The 12,818-nt window shown below is 38.9% G+C and overlaps 1 protein-coding gene across 3 annotated transcripts in view; it reads right to left on the minus strand.

The window, feature by feature from the left end:
• The window catches only part of Crag (DENN domain-containing protein Crag), an 878,555-nt gene that overhangs the window by 85,888 nt on the left and 779,849 nt on the right, over positions 1-12,818 (minus strand). For all 3 annotated transcript variants that reach the window (XM_090389072.1, XM_090389068.1, XM_090389077.1), the window contains one exon: positions 361-418. In XM_090389072.1, the coding sequence (XP_090245198.1) occupies positions 361-418 (58 nt within the window). The remainder of the gene's footprint in view (positions 1-360; positions 419-12,818) is intronic.

The following is a 12,818-nucleotide window of genomic DNA, read 5'->3' on the forward strand; positions in this document are numbered from 1 at the left end:
ATTCTTAACAGTGTATTCCCAAGTCCCCCCACACACCTCACACAGGTTATTTGCACATGTGCACTCTGAAGATGTCCTTGTGTGCATATGGGGGAGAGAGTGTACGTGTCTGTGTTTGGGAAATGCAATTACAGTCTGCCCTGGGGGTGATACCTTCCCAAAGACAGACTGCACTCTTTACCCTGGGCAGTTAGAGAGATACAGCCTTTTCTGCTAGCACTCAACATAAAACATTAAAATTATAAAAAAATAAAAAATAAATAAAAAAAGTGGGGAAACTAATTAATTATAAAAATTCTTATGCAATTGTGTAATTTTTATGTAAAAATATATAAAAAATAAAATTAAATAAATACTAACTTTTTAGATGCTTTCCTCTCATCAGTCACCAAGGCATGGACAAGTGGGGACTGGTGTGCTAAAGCAAATATTGAAGAATTAAAATGCAAAATTATTTTTAAATTCAAAATTCACAAATAAATAACAAAGGTTAACTGAAAATTGACATGTAAAAGAACATGAAATAAACAAAGAATAACATTAACTTGCCCTTTAAATTAACTGTTAGGTATACTTAATTCAATTATATGCATAATTTAAACTAGTCTTAAACCAAAACAGGATGTGCTCATTAGAACCTTTGAGAAATCTCTCTTTTATTATGTCTAAAATTAATAGCTGTATACTCATTTGCCCTCTAGTAAAAAAAAAAAAAAAAAAGCTGAGACATAAATGTTAAAACATCAGACTTCTGTAACTAAAACTTACTAATTTTCATTGAAAATATATGCTAAATGAACTTAGTGGCAGAGAATAAAATGCAAGCATGTTTATAAATTGTATTGTAGTGAATGTGGAATCACAATCAAGTTACTCAAGCAGTTGGGCATATAGATTATGAGAAGTCTTTGACTAAGAATGCAAAGAAAAACGACAAAGAATACCTAGCAAATGTTAAAACAAGAATGAAAGAGACAAACCATATTGGTCTGCTTGTTATAAAATGGCAAAATATCAGTTATCTAGTACAGATTGCTGAAAAACTGAATATATATTTTGTATATACAGTCAGATGTGAAAGTTTTTAGAGATATTAATACTACCAGAATCTGTGATAAAGGAAATATGGATGAGAGATAATTGTAAATTGTATGGGGGTGAAGATGGGAAAAAGGCTATCTAGAGTGCTAGATTTGTAGATGATATTTCACTAGTGGCAAATTCTGAGGAAGAATTGCAAATATTGGTAGAGAGGCCAAAAGAAATTTGTGAATGGCTTGCAATGAGAATAGATATTGAGAAGATAAAGGTTATGAGATTAAGAAGAGAAATGTGAAAGTTAAATACTGAAATAGGAGGAGAGAGAATTGAACAGATCAGTGAGTATAGGTGTTTTAATGTTAACACAAGAATGAAAGAGACAAACCATATTGGTCTGCTTGATATAAAATGGCAAAATATCAGAAAGGAACTGGAAAGTTGCTGGAGAGGCCTTCATCCTAACAGTGGATTTAAAATGGCTGATGATGATGAGGTATTTGGGAAGCCTAATGATGGAAGAAGCAAAGAGTAGTAGAAAAATAAGAGTAAGCATAACAAATCAGCAACATATAAAACTTTTGAGCAGTGAAAATGAACATTATGTAGGAGATTAGGAATTAGTTTTATGATGAGACCTGGTATGATGTCTGGTGTGGTATTTTATGGAGCAGAGATAAGGACTTGTCTCTGCTTCACTGACAGTGAAAGATATTGAAGGTTGTAAATATTTGTGATTAGTATGAGTAGCAGCAAATGATGCAAGGAAGCAAGCTTATTAAAAGGTGGAAAAATCCTCTTCTGTTTATTCCTTATAACAATCTGTCTAATTCTTCCTTCAACTTATTCAAACTACCTACTTCCAAAAAGCCAGATGGAAGTAAGTTTCAACAATCAACTACCCTCTGGCTGAAAGCAAATTTCTGCACAACATCACTTTTCAATTTAAATTTGTCTCTCCTAATGTGTGCTGACTGAGAAACAGTAAGAATGTCATCAGCATTCAGTTTATCCAATCTATTTTAAACTTTAAACACTTCAATCAGGTTTCATCACAAGTGGATTAGCTCTTAAGTGTTGCAATTTGCATCAATGACATCTTTCATGGTAAGAGTACCATGAAAGATGTCATTAATCAAGGCCATGAAAGATGTCATTAATCAATGTGCCCTTGATTAATCCTCTTGTTCTTTCCCATATCCATTCCAACTAATCCACATCTTTCCAAAAATGAAGTTTCCAGACTATGTAGTACTCAAGATGAGCCTAGCCAGTGCCCTGTATAATGGGATAATCATCTCCTTGTCCCTGCTAGAAAAATTCCAGTATCATTGACAGAACCCCCATGAATAATCCTAGCAGCCTGTCTGAACTGACTGCATAATTATCCCTAGGTCTTGACTGTTCTCCACTACCTTGAGCGTGGTCCCATATGCGAGGGGCATTCAAAAAATAAGTTACACCTGCTGCCATCTCTTGGTATAATTGCGCAACAAATGTGGTGCCTGCTCGGAATGGAGTTCATATCATTTGCCCCCTGATAGGTGAGCTTCGTTGATGTAGCGGCAACAGTCATGTAGAAGCAAGTGTTCATAATGGCATATCAGCTAGAATGTTACCCCAAGTTCGAGGTAGTACGTGGAACAGTACAGTTTTTGTGGGCGAAACATCTGACTTGTTCCAAGATTTAGCATGAAATAATGGCGGTGTATGGGGAAAATGCAATGTTGCGTCCAGCCATAGTGAAGTGGTGCTAGCAGTTTGGAAGTAGTCGCACAGAATTGACAGATGCTGAGTGAAAAGGAAGGCCATCAATGTTGACCACTGCACACAACGTGATGCAGGTTCACGAAATGATTCGCAATAATCGAAGACTGAAAGTCGCAGAAATGGCAAAGAAGTTGGATATTTCGACAGGCAGTGTTCATTCCATTGTCCGGAAACCTCTTGACTACCGCAAATTGTGTGCACGATGGGTTCCTCATTCACTGACAGACGAATACAAAGGTCAACGTTTTTTGTCTTGTTATTTTTGTTTTTGTTATTTTGGTTTTTAGGAGCATTAGCAACTAAGGCCATATTGCTCCGTGGTAGTCATTCCCTGACCTTTCTGCATCCTCCATATTTAGTGGTTATGGGCTCGAACTCTGGTCTAATCAAGAAACATGTGCTACGCGCTGCTGCTCCTGCCCACCTGGCTATGGAGGTGCCTGTTTTTTGTCTTCTCTAGCCTTCCTTCAGCGTTATTCTGTGGAGGGCCATGACTTCTTATGCCGCATTACCACTGGCAATGGGTGCACGATTTCACCCCAGAAACGAAGAGAGCATCTATGGAATGGAGACACACAACATCACCTATGCGGAAGAAATTCAAAGTTGCACCATCAGCAGGAAAGGTCATGGCCACTGTGTTTTTAGACTGTGAAGGAGTTGTTTACATGGAATTTATGGCAAAAGGCACAACAATTAATGCTGTCTCATACTGCCAAACATTACGGTCTTTGCAAACAGCCATGAAAAACAAGAGGCCTAGAAATTAAAGCAAAGTTATTGTTCTCATTCAGGACAATGCCACACCACACAATTGCATGCACAACACAACACTTGCTCAAAAGTTTTGGATGGGAGGTATGGCAACATCTGCCGTACATTCCCGATCTTTCGCCTTGTGACTATCATATCTTTGACAAGCTGAAAGAACATCTAGGGGGACGATGATTTGCAAACAATGAGCAGGTGCAAGCAGCAGTTCGACGGTGGCTGAATGAACAAGGAGTGGATTTCTATCATCAGGGAATCGAACATTTAGTCACACATTCCGAGAAGTGTTTACACCAACTTGGTGACTATGTGGAAAAGTAGTGCAAGGTATGTGCTTTCTATTGCATAATGTTACATACCTCAATAAATGTCTCTTGGGCTACAATGGTCAAGTGTAACTTTTTTTGAATTACCATGGTAATTGTAAGGTTATTCTGATATTATTGATACCCATAAGAAGTACCTTGTATTTGTTAATGTTAAACCTCAACTACCACTTTTCAACCCATTTCTTATTTTCTAGATCTTATTGAAGGGACATACCCAAATTATGTGTCACTTACCATGCTGCCAACCTTTTTTATCACTGCAAATTTTTACATTAACCTTTATATTCCTTCATCAATATTGTTAATAAATATTGAAATCAGTAAGTGGCTCAGTACTTAAGCCTGAGGTACTGCACTAATAACATTAGTCAACATAGAGTGGTATCCTTTAATAACTACCATTCAATCATTCCCTTTTCCATAGCAGTAACTTGCCGCTAATGCCAAACTTGTCTAATTTCTAGAAGTCTTTCATGTGGAACAGTGTTAAAGCTTTACTGAACTCTTAAAAATATGATGATAAAATCACTTTTTGAACCAGTTCCTTTTTCACACCATAGCAGCAATTCACATTGAGAAGACAAGATTTCCCTGCAACAAATCCACGGTGCAAATGCCATATAACTGCATTCCTGTCAAGATGATTTTGCATTACTACTTTAACTGAATATTTTCACATGAACACAAATCAAGCTTACAGGTCTATAATTACTCATTGATTACTTTATGAACAGAAGGGATTTGCATATCTCCAATCTATCTTTCGATTCAGGAACTTGACCTGAATTCAAGGATACTATCTTTCAATATTAGTATTAATGGTGGCAAATGGTGCAAAAAAGCGAGCACATACATCAACAAAAAAAAAAAAAAAAAAAAAAATTCACACATCCAACCCCTCCAGAAGTGTCTAGTTCTTCCTTGAATTTAATCAAACTACCCACTTCCACAACAACACATGAAAGTTTGTTCCAGCAAAGAATCACGATAGCTGAAAGCAAACTTCCTAAATCTGAATTTATGCTCACCTCATGTGCAGTCTGAGCAAAAGGAAGAATCCAATCAGCATTGAGTTTGCTGAAGCAATTCAAAGCCTTAAGCACCTCAATCAGATCACCTTGCAGGTGTCTAGTCTCCAGATGCTGCAATTTGCAGAACTGAAGCCTTTCTTGTTAATAGCACCCCTTTGTTCCCTTCACCAACCTTGTTGCCCTTTTCTGCACACATTCCAGCAGCTCTACATCTTTCCTAAAATGAGGCCTCCAGACCTGCATGCAGTACTCAAGATGTGGCCTAATCATTGCTTTATACAATATGATAATCACCTCCTTATCCCTGATAGGAAAATTCCTGTATATAATTGACAAAACCCTGTGAGCTGCCCTGTCTGCATTGCTCAGAGAACCTTATATAATACTGAACAATTACTCCCAGGTCCTTTTCATTTTCTGATACTCTGAATGTAGTACCACACAGTTGATACACTATTCTGGAATTACTGCTACTCATATGCAGTAGCTTGCATTTGCCAATATTAAACTTCAACAGCCATTTCTCAGCCCATCTGCCTAATTTTTCTAGATCTTGTTGCAGCAGCATACTTTTATTACGGTCAAAAACTACCTTGCCAATCTTTGTACATCTGCAAACTTGGACTTTAAGCCTGATATATCCTCATCAATATCATTAATACAGAAAACAACAGTGGGCTCCAGCACCGAACCCTGTCAGATTCCTATAACAACATTAATCCATGAAGAGCTGTGCCCAGTAATAATTGCTCTCTGTATTCGCACACTGAACTATCCCTTTATCCACAGCAGCAACTTTCTCTTAATGCCACACTGCTCATCATCATCATTAGCCATAGAGTGCAAGGAAGCCTGAGGCTTTTGATACACAAGCCAAAAAAAAAAAAAATTCAGTTACCCTGAGAGAGAGAGAGAGAGAGAGAGAGAGAGAGAGAGAGAGAGAGAGAGTACAAGAGTCAGAAGTAGAAGGGAATCACCAAGGAACAGAAGAATGATGATATCCAGCTCAGGACCCTGGGTGTGCCAAGCCCATACTCACCAGATGTGAGCCCCTGGGGTTAACAGCTACTTATGTGCAACAGTATCAAATGCTTTCCTGAAATCTAAGTATACAGGGTGTTTCAGTTAAACGTTTCAGAACTTCTAAGAGGGGTAGGGTACATCCTGACAACTCGAAATCATATAGCAATGTGGGGTCGGAAATGCTTTCCTGAAGCGGTGTTGTATTGTACACAGAAGCACCATAAAGAAAAGAGACCGTAAGTGAGAAATCGTTTTAATAATACATGAAAAGAAGCAAAAGGTACATGGATTAAAGTAAGTGTTCGAAGTTTCTTCCACGGGCTACAATGCACGCCTCACATCTGCGACGCATGGACATCCGAACATTCTGGAATACTCCAGGCGAATTTCGAATTTCTTCGGCAGCTACTGCGATTCTTGCAACCAGCTCCTCAGCATTGTCAACAGGGGTGTCATAAACTAGCGATTTCATATGACCCCAGAAATAAAAATCAAGACATGATAGGTCGGGTGACCGAGCAGGCCAACGAACGGGACCACCACGTCCGATCCACTGTTGACCAAATGTGACATCCAGGTAGTTACGAACATCTCCGCTATAATGGGCAGGGGCTCCATCGTGTTGGAACCACATTGTCTGTTGCGTCGATGCAGAAATCTGTTCATCTCTCAAAAGTTGTGGCAATATTTGCTGCAGAAAGATCAAGTGGATAGGTCCGGTTAGACGACACGGTAACAGGTAAGGTCCGATGAGGTGATCTCCCATAATACCGGCCCATACATTGACCGAAAATCGAATCTGTGCTGCACGACGTCGTATTGCATGCGGGTTCTCGACCGCCCAGATATGGTCGTTATGCGTGTTGAAAATTCCTTCCCTTGTGAAGGATGCCTCATCGGAAAACAACACTTCAGCAGGAAAAAGGGGATTTGTAGCACATTTTCCAAGGTACCACTGTGCGAAAGCAATACGAGGTGCATAATTCTCCGGTTGCTGTGTCTGGACACGCTGCACGTGAAACGGATGCATGTCTTGTTCTCGGAGAATCCTCCAGACGCTGCAATGGGAAACCCCGACTGCGTTTGCTAGACTTCGTGTACTCGTTCTTGGATTCCCCTGTACATGCTGCAGCATATTCTGTTCGACGGCTGGAGTCCGTGCTGTTCTTACCCTGTCCCTGTCAGCTCTTTCAAATGAACCTCTCTCAGCTAACCTCTGGTGCAGTCTTGCAAAGAAATTATGATTGGGAATACGCCTCGTCGGATATTGTTCCGCGTACAAACGCTGTGCGGCTGGCCCACTACAATTTGCAGCCCCGTACGCCAAATGCATATCGGCTAACTCTGCGTTCGTGTAATCATCCATCCTACAAACTTGGCGTTCTTGTGCGAAATTAAGATTCCCTGCACTAAAGCTCGGAATTTTCGATTCTGCCCATTGGTATATGATTTCGAGTTGTCAGGATGTACCCTACCCCTCTTAGAAGTTCTGAAACGTTTAACTGAAACACCCTGTATAATATCAAAATTCATTTTTGCATTTCTTTTGCAGTTCCTTTATCACTGCATCATGGTATCCAATCGAACTGGTCAGACGTGATCTCCCCTTAATAAATTGATGCTGTAACTAAAAAATAACTGCACTATAACTGGTTTAAGAAGTAATGCAGAACCATCCTGTCTAGATGGTTCTGCATTACTTCTTAAACCAGTCAATCAATTATTTTCCTTGGAATAGAAGTTAGGCTAACAGGTCTGCAATTACTCATGTCACTCTTTGTCCCCTTTTTAAATTGGGGGATATATATATATATACACACACATCTCCAGTCCACAGGTACCTCTCCTGAATCAAAGGATGATCTCATAATTATGGCTAAGAGTATGCTTACCTCCTTTGCTGTCTCCCTTTAATGTGATTGGATAGATCTTATCTACACCAGGCCCCTCTTTTATGTTTAACCGAAGCAGTTTCTATTCTACTTTCATCTCAGTTATCATAAAATTGAGCTCCCTGTTGGCACTTGATAAACTTCTGACATCTGCCTCCCTAAATAATTCCTCATATGTTAATGTGGAATCAAAATACCAATTCAGCCTGTCAGCAACCTGAGCAGGTTCATCATCAGTTTAACCATCAACATCAAGTACACCAATGTGATTCAACCTCTTCCTTATACTGTTAATATTAGCAAAGAAGTCTTTGCTGATTTTCTTGGTTTTTTTTGACAGAGAATTTTTTGTAATCTGCCTTGGCTGGCCTAACCTCTTTTGTGACTTGATTGCAGTCTAGTTTATATGTACTGCAGGCATCTGTCTTATACAGTGAGCATCCTTATCTCATTATATACGACATTTTAATCACGGCCAAAAATTATGGGTCACTATAATTATAGCAAAAGGGCTAGTTAGCTCTTTTTACTGCTTGTTTTAATGTAATTGGAGAGATTTAATCAGCCCCAGGTGCCTTATTTACATTTTGCTTCAACAATTTTTCTTCCACTTTATTCTCAATTATTTCAAAATCATTTGGCTCTTACTTATAACTGAGTATATTTCTGGTATCAATATTCCTAAAATCTACCATATGTCAATTTAGATACAAAACATTTATTGAATTTGTCAACAATCTGAAAAAATCATATATATATATCATATACCATTTAACAGCTAATTAGTTTTGGAAAAAAAAAAAAAAAAATGTCTATGCTACCGCACCATTAATATCTTAACACCTTAACTTACAAGAAAATTAATAACATGCGTGCTAAAACTGTTAATCTTTATAACAGTCTCTGACCTCTATATAACACTCTCCACCTAATATTTTTGTCATTAGTGCTTCAAAGCAGTAAACAGTTCGGCTCTGTTTTCTGGGCAGTCTCTCCTTACACACCTGATGATCCAATTCATCCTAAATTCTATAGCATCTCTATAGGATTGAGGTCAGGACTCTGAGCTGGCCAGACCAGCTCTTCAAAGTTCATGTCTTCCAACTAGTCCATCACAACGTGAGAAGTAGGACATGGAGTACTGTCCAGTTGGTACAGGTATGGACCTGCCCAACGTGCTGCCATAACTTAGGCAATGTATTATTGTCCAGAACAACTAGACAGACCTCACAATTCATGGTTTTGTCCAAAACAGCCATGGCCCCAAGTGACACCATGAAATGCAGCCCCAGACCATCACACGAAAATGATCTTCAGACTGGCAGACCACGTACGAGGACTTGTCACTCCAAAGACCAGTTTTTCACTGGTCTATTGTCCAAGGACAGTGGACCTTACACCAAGCTAGATGGAGTCTGGCATTAGTCAGGGTGATTAGTGGCTTGTGGATGGCTGCATGACCATAGTAACTCATATTAAGCAGTATCCTGCACATACTGGTGCTGACACATATCACAATCGTCTCACTTAGGACCTAAGTGTGTGTCAAGACAATGTCAACGTGTGTTCTGAGGGGGACAATTCTATGCGGGTTCTCCTGTCATGTCCTGTCGGCTTAGGAAAATTCCTGGGTCATTTCGTGATAGTTTCAACACATGACCTATCGTCGACATAAGGACTTTCAGTGACGTGGAAATGTCACATAGAGACTGACTGCTCATGTGGTATCCTATTATCATTATCAATAATATTATATTATATTATATTATATTATATTATTATTCTGAAGTCTCAATTTCAATTGTGGTCTCTTGAATTCACCATCATGCTGCTGTCTCCTTGAAGGATATGAGCATATTTATAGTTGTGTCTGACACATGCTTCTTGGGTAGGACATGCCCAACTATTAACAAAGTTGTATCTTGATATTAATAGTAAGCACTTATCATTTGCGGAAACTTTAACCAAAAAAACAGTGATGCTGTCTCTACTGTTCTCCCAACTCCACTAATCACTTGGAACTCACACAGATTGTTCATTTACCTACCAGAATACCAGACAATCCGAGCCATACAGCCAACATGCTTGATCTTTTTCTCACAAACAACCCTTCTAAGTACATGGTTGAAGTGAGTGGTCCTTTAGACACCTCAGATCACAACTTGGTGATTGCCTCCTCTCAAATGGAGCATTTATCTCATGGCTATTCCCAAACTCTTTTTGTTTGGCATTACAAGAATGCAGAATGGGATGCCCTGCGAGATTTCTTTTTTCCTTTTCCGCGGTTGGATTACCGCTTCAAAACTCCTGATGTAAACGTTTGCTAAGATCGTGTCAATGAAATTATTCTTGCAGGAATGGAATCCTTAATTCCACAGTCCACTTTAAAATCTCATTCTTAAACCTTGGTTTTCTAATAAATGTGCTAAGGCTGTTCAAGAGAAGAATATTGCATACCGTAATTGGCTTGTTTCCAATTTTTCAGTTTCATTTTCTGCCTACACCAGAGCTCACAACAACTGTAAAACAGTTATCAATCAGTCCAAACTAGAAATTGAACATGCTAAGAGTAGTAAACTTGCTTCTTGCCCTAATGGTAGCTGAGCATTTTCTGGTCTGTTGCCAAAGCTATTGGCTGCAACTTTTGCCCATCTCTGCTCCCCCTCTGTCCAAACCAGATGGTTCTGTTGTCACTTCAGCCAAGAATAAAGCTGACCTGCTAGCATCCCATTTTTCTTCCAACTCATGTATTAATGAGCTTGGTAAAACACCTCCCACCATTCCTAACATGCTCCATTCAATGCCTCCTTTGGTCTTCTGTCAAAAGGATGTGAGAAAGATTTTGAAGAATCGTGATGCTAAGAAAGCTCCATGTCCCGATGGAATTTCTCCACTTGTTCTCAAAACCTGTGCTCCTGAACTTACTCCTGTTCCTTGCTGCCATTTTTCACTTTCTTATCCCAAAGGTGTCTTTCCTTCTGCTTGGAAATTTGCTCATATCCAGCCAGTTCCTAAAAAGGGTGACAAATCCCTCCCATACAATTATTGTCTCATTGTAATTACTTCTACTCTTTCTAAAGTAATGGAGAAATCAATTAACTGCCAACTCTTAAAACTATCTAGAAACCTTCCGTCTGATCAGTGATCACCAGTATGAGTCTGTCAGTGTCAATCCACTAGTTACATTCTGGCTTACGTTACCCATTTATGAACAAATTCAATGGAAAAGTTCTGAGAAACACAAGCAGTTGCTCGATATCTCAAAGGCTTTTAATCGTGTTAGGCATAAAGTTCTTCTAAACAAGCTTCCATCTTATGGTTTGCCAACTGTTTTTGTAATTGGTTATCCAGTTTTCTCTCTGACCACTCACTGAGGGCGATGGTCGATGGCTCTCTGTCTTCTAACTTCTCCACTAATGCTGGCGTTCCCCAAGGTTCAGTTCTTGCCCCCACTATTTTCCTCTTGTATATTAATGACCTTCTTCCATTGACCGTAAATCTTATCCATAATTTAGCTGATAACAGCACATTGCATTCCAGTTTGAAAAACCTTGACTTGCCCATTCAGCTTCAACTTCTTGAATATCTGCTACCAATTCCTTAAATGCCGATCTCCAGTGTAGCAAAGACAAGTTAGTTGATGTCAATCCTGCTAAAACTAAGTCCTGCCTTATTTTTTGCAAAAAGGATTCTTCTACTCCTATGTTTATCTTTGGTGACACTGATTTCTAGGCAAGATGATATATCCCTTCTGGTTACCTTGACTAATATCTCTTGGCACAATACAAATATTGCTTCCTCTGCAACTAAAAAACGATTTTCTCTTTCACTCTCAGGGTTACTTTTCTTCCAAACAGCTGTTAATTCTGTACAAAATGCAAATCCGACAGTATGGTCCCACATCTGAGGGGGTGCCCCCCAAAAAAACCTCTCTCTCTCAGTCTTCTAGAGTCCATTCAGAAGAGGGCAGTTAGGTTAATTAATGACTCATCTCTAACAGAGTCTCTCCACTCTCTGTCTCATAGATGTTCCATTTCTCTGCATGCCTTTTCTACAGATACTTCCATGGGCAGTGTTATTCTGAATTGGTTTCTATTATTCTCTCTCTCTCTCTCTCTCTTTCAAAGCAGTTCGAACATGTGCCTCCACCAGCCAACATCCATTTACTGTCCAACTTCAAACTCACAGAACCAACTTTTTATCTTTCTTATTTATTCATTCAACTGCCATTTTCTGGAACAACCTTACTTCAGATGTGTTTCCCGAAAATTACAGTCTACAGAAGTTCAAGTCTAATGTCAATAAATATCTTCTTTCATCTTCTCAACTTCCAACCCATGCATGGTACTAAGTACAATCCATTCCGGTTATTTGGGACACATTGGGACTAGTGCATTTTGGCCCGATTAAGCGGCTGCCCCAATTATCTGAAGTTTGACATAAATATCTAAAAATACAATGTACCCCCCCTTTACAATTGGTCCAGTGCACAGTCAAATCACGTTACGACGAACTCACCATAGTAAAGTACTGTTCACTATACGATGTGTAGTAAGCCCGGTCATTGTGATCACGTTTGTGAATTGAATTTTAATTCTATTAAACAGCGATTCTAATTTCTGAAAATAGGAGGAATATTATCCACAGGCTATAAAAGCAAAGATATATTAAGCACAAATTTACCCTTTATTACCTTACCAATTAAAAAATTAAATGATACGTGAAAATCGGAAGAGTATATGTTATAATCGGAATAATTAATACGTACTGTAATATGTACATACGAACTAGTTGACATTTCTGTTCACTGACATTTGTGGGTGGGGGTTAAAATTTAAAATAGTAAAAAGATAAGCAATCAATAACAAAGAACATGGCATACACAAATTGTAAGTAACACAATAAGTGCAAGTGAGAACGGAGTAACGAGTTACAAAGCTTTAAAAATAGGAATGAAAAGAAGA

This window comes from Mastigoproctus giganteus, chromosome 2, assembly GCF_048544385.1.
Source record: "Mastigoproctus giganteus isolate SK-2022 chromosome 2, ASM4854438v1, whole genome shotgun sequence".
Taxonomy (NCBI): Eukaryota; Metazoa; Arthropoda; class Arachnida; order Uropygi; family Thelyphonidae; genus Mastigoproctus; species Mastigoproctus giganteus.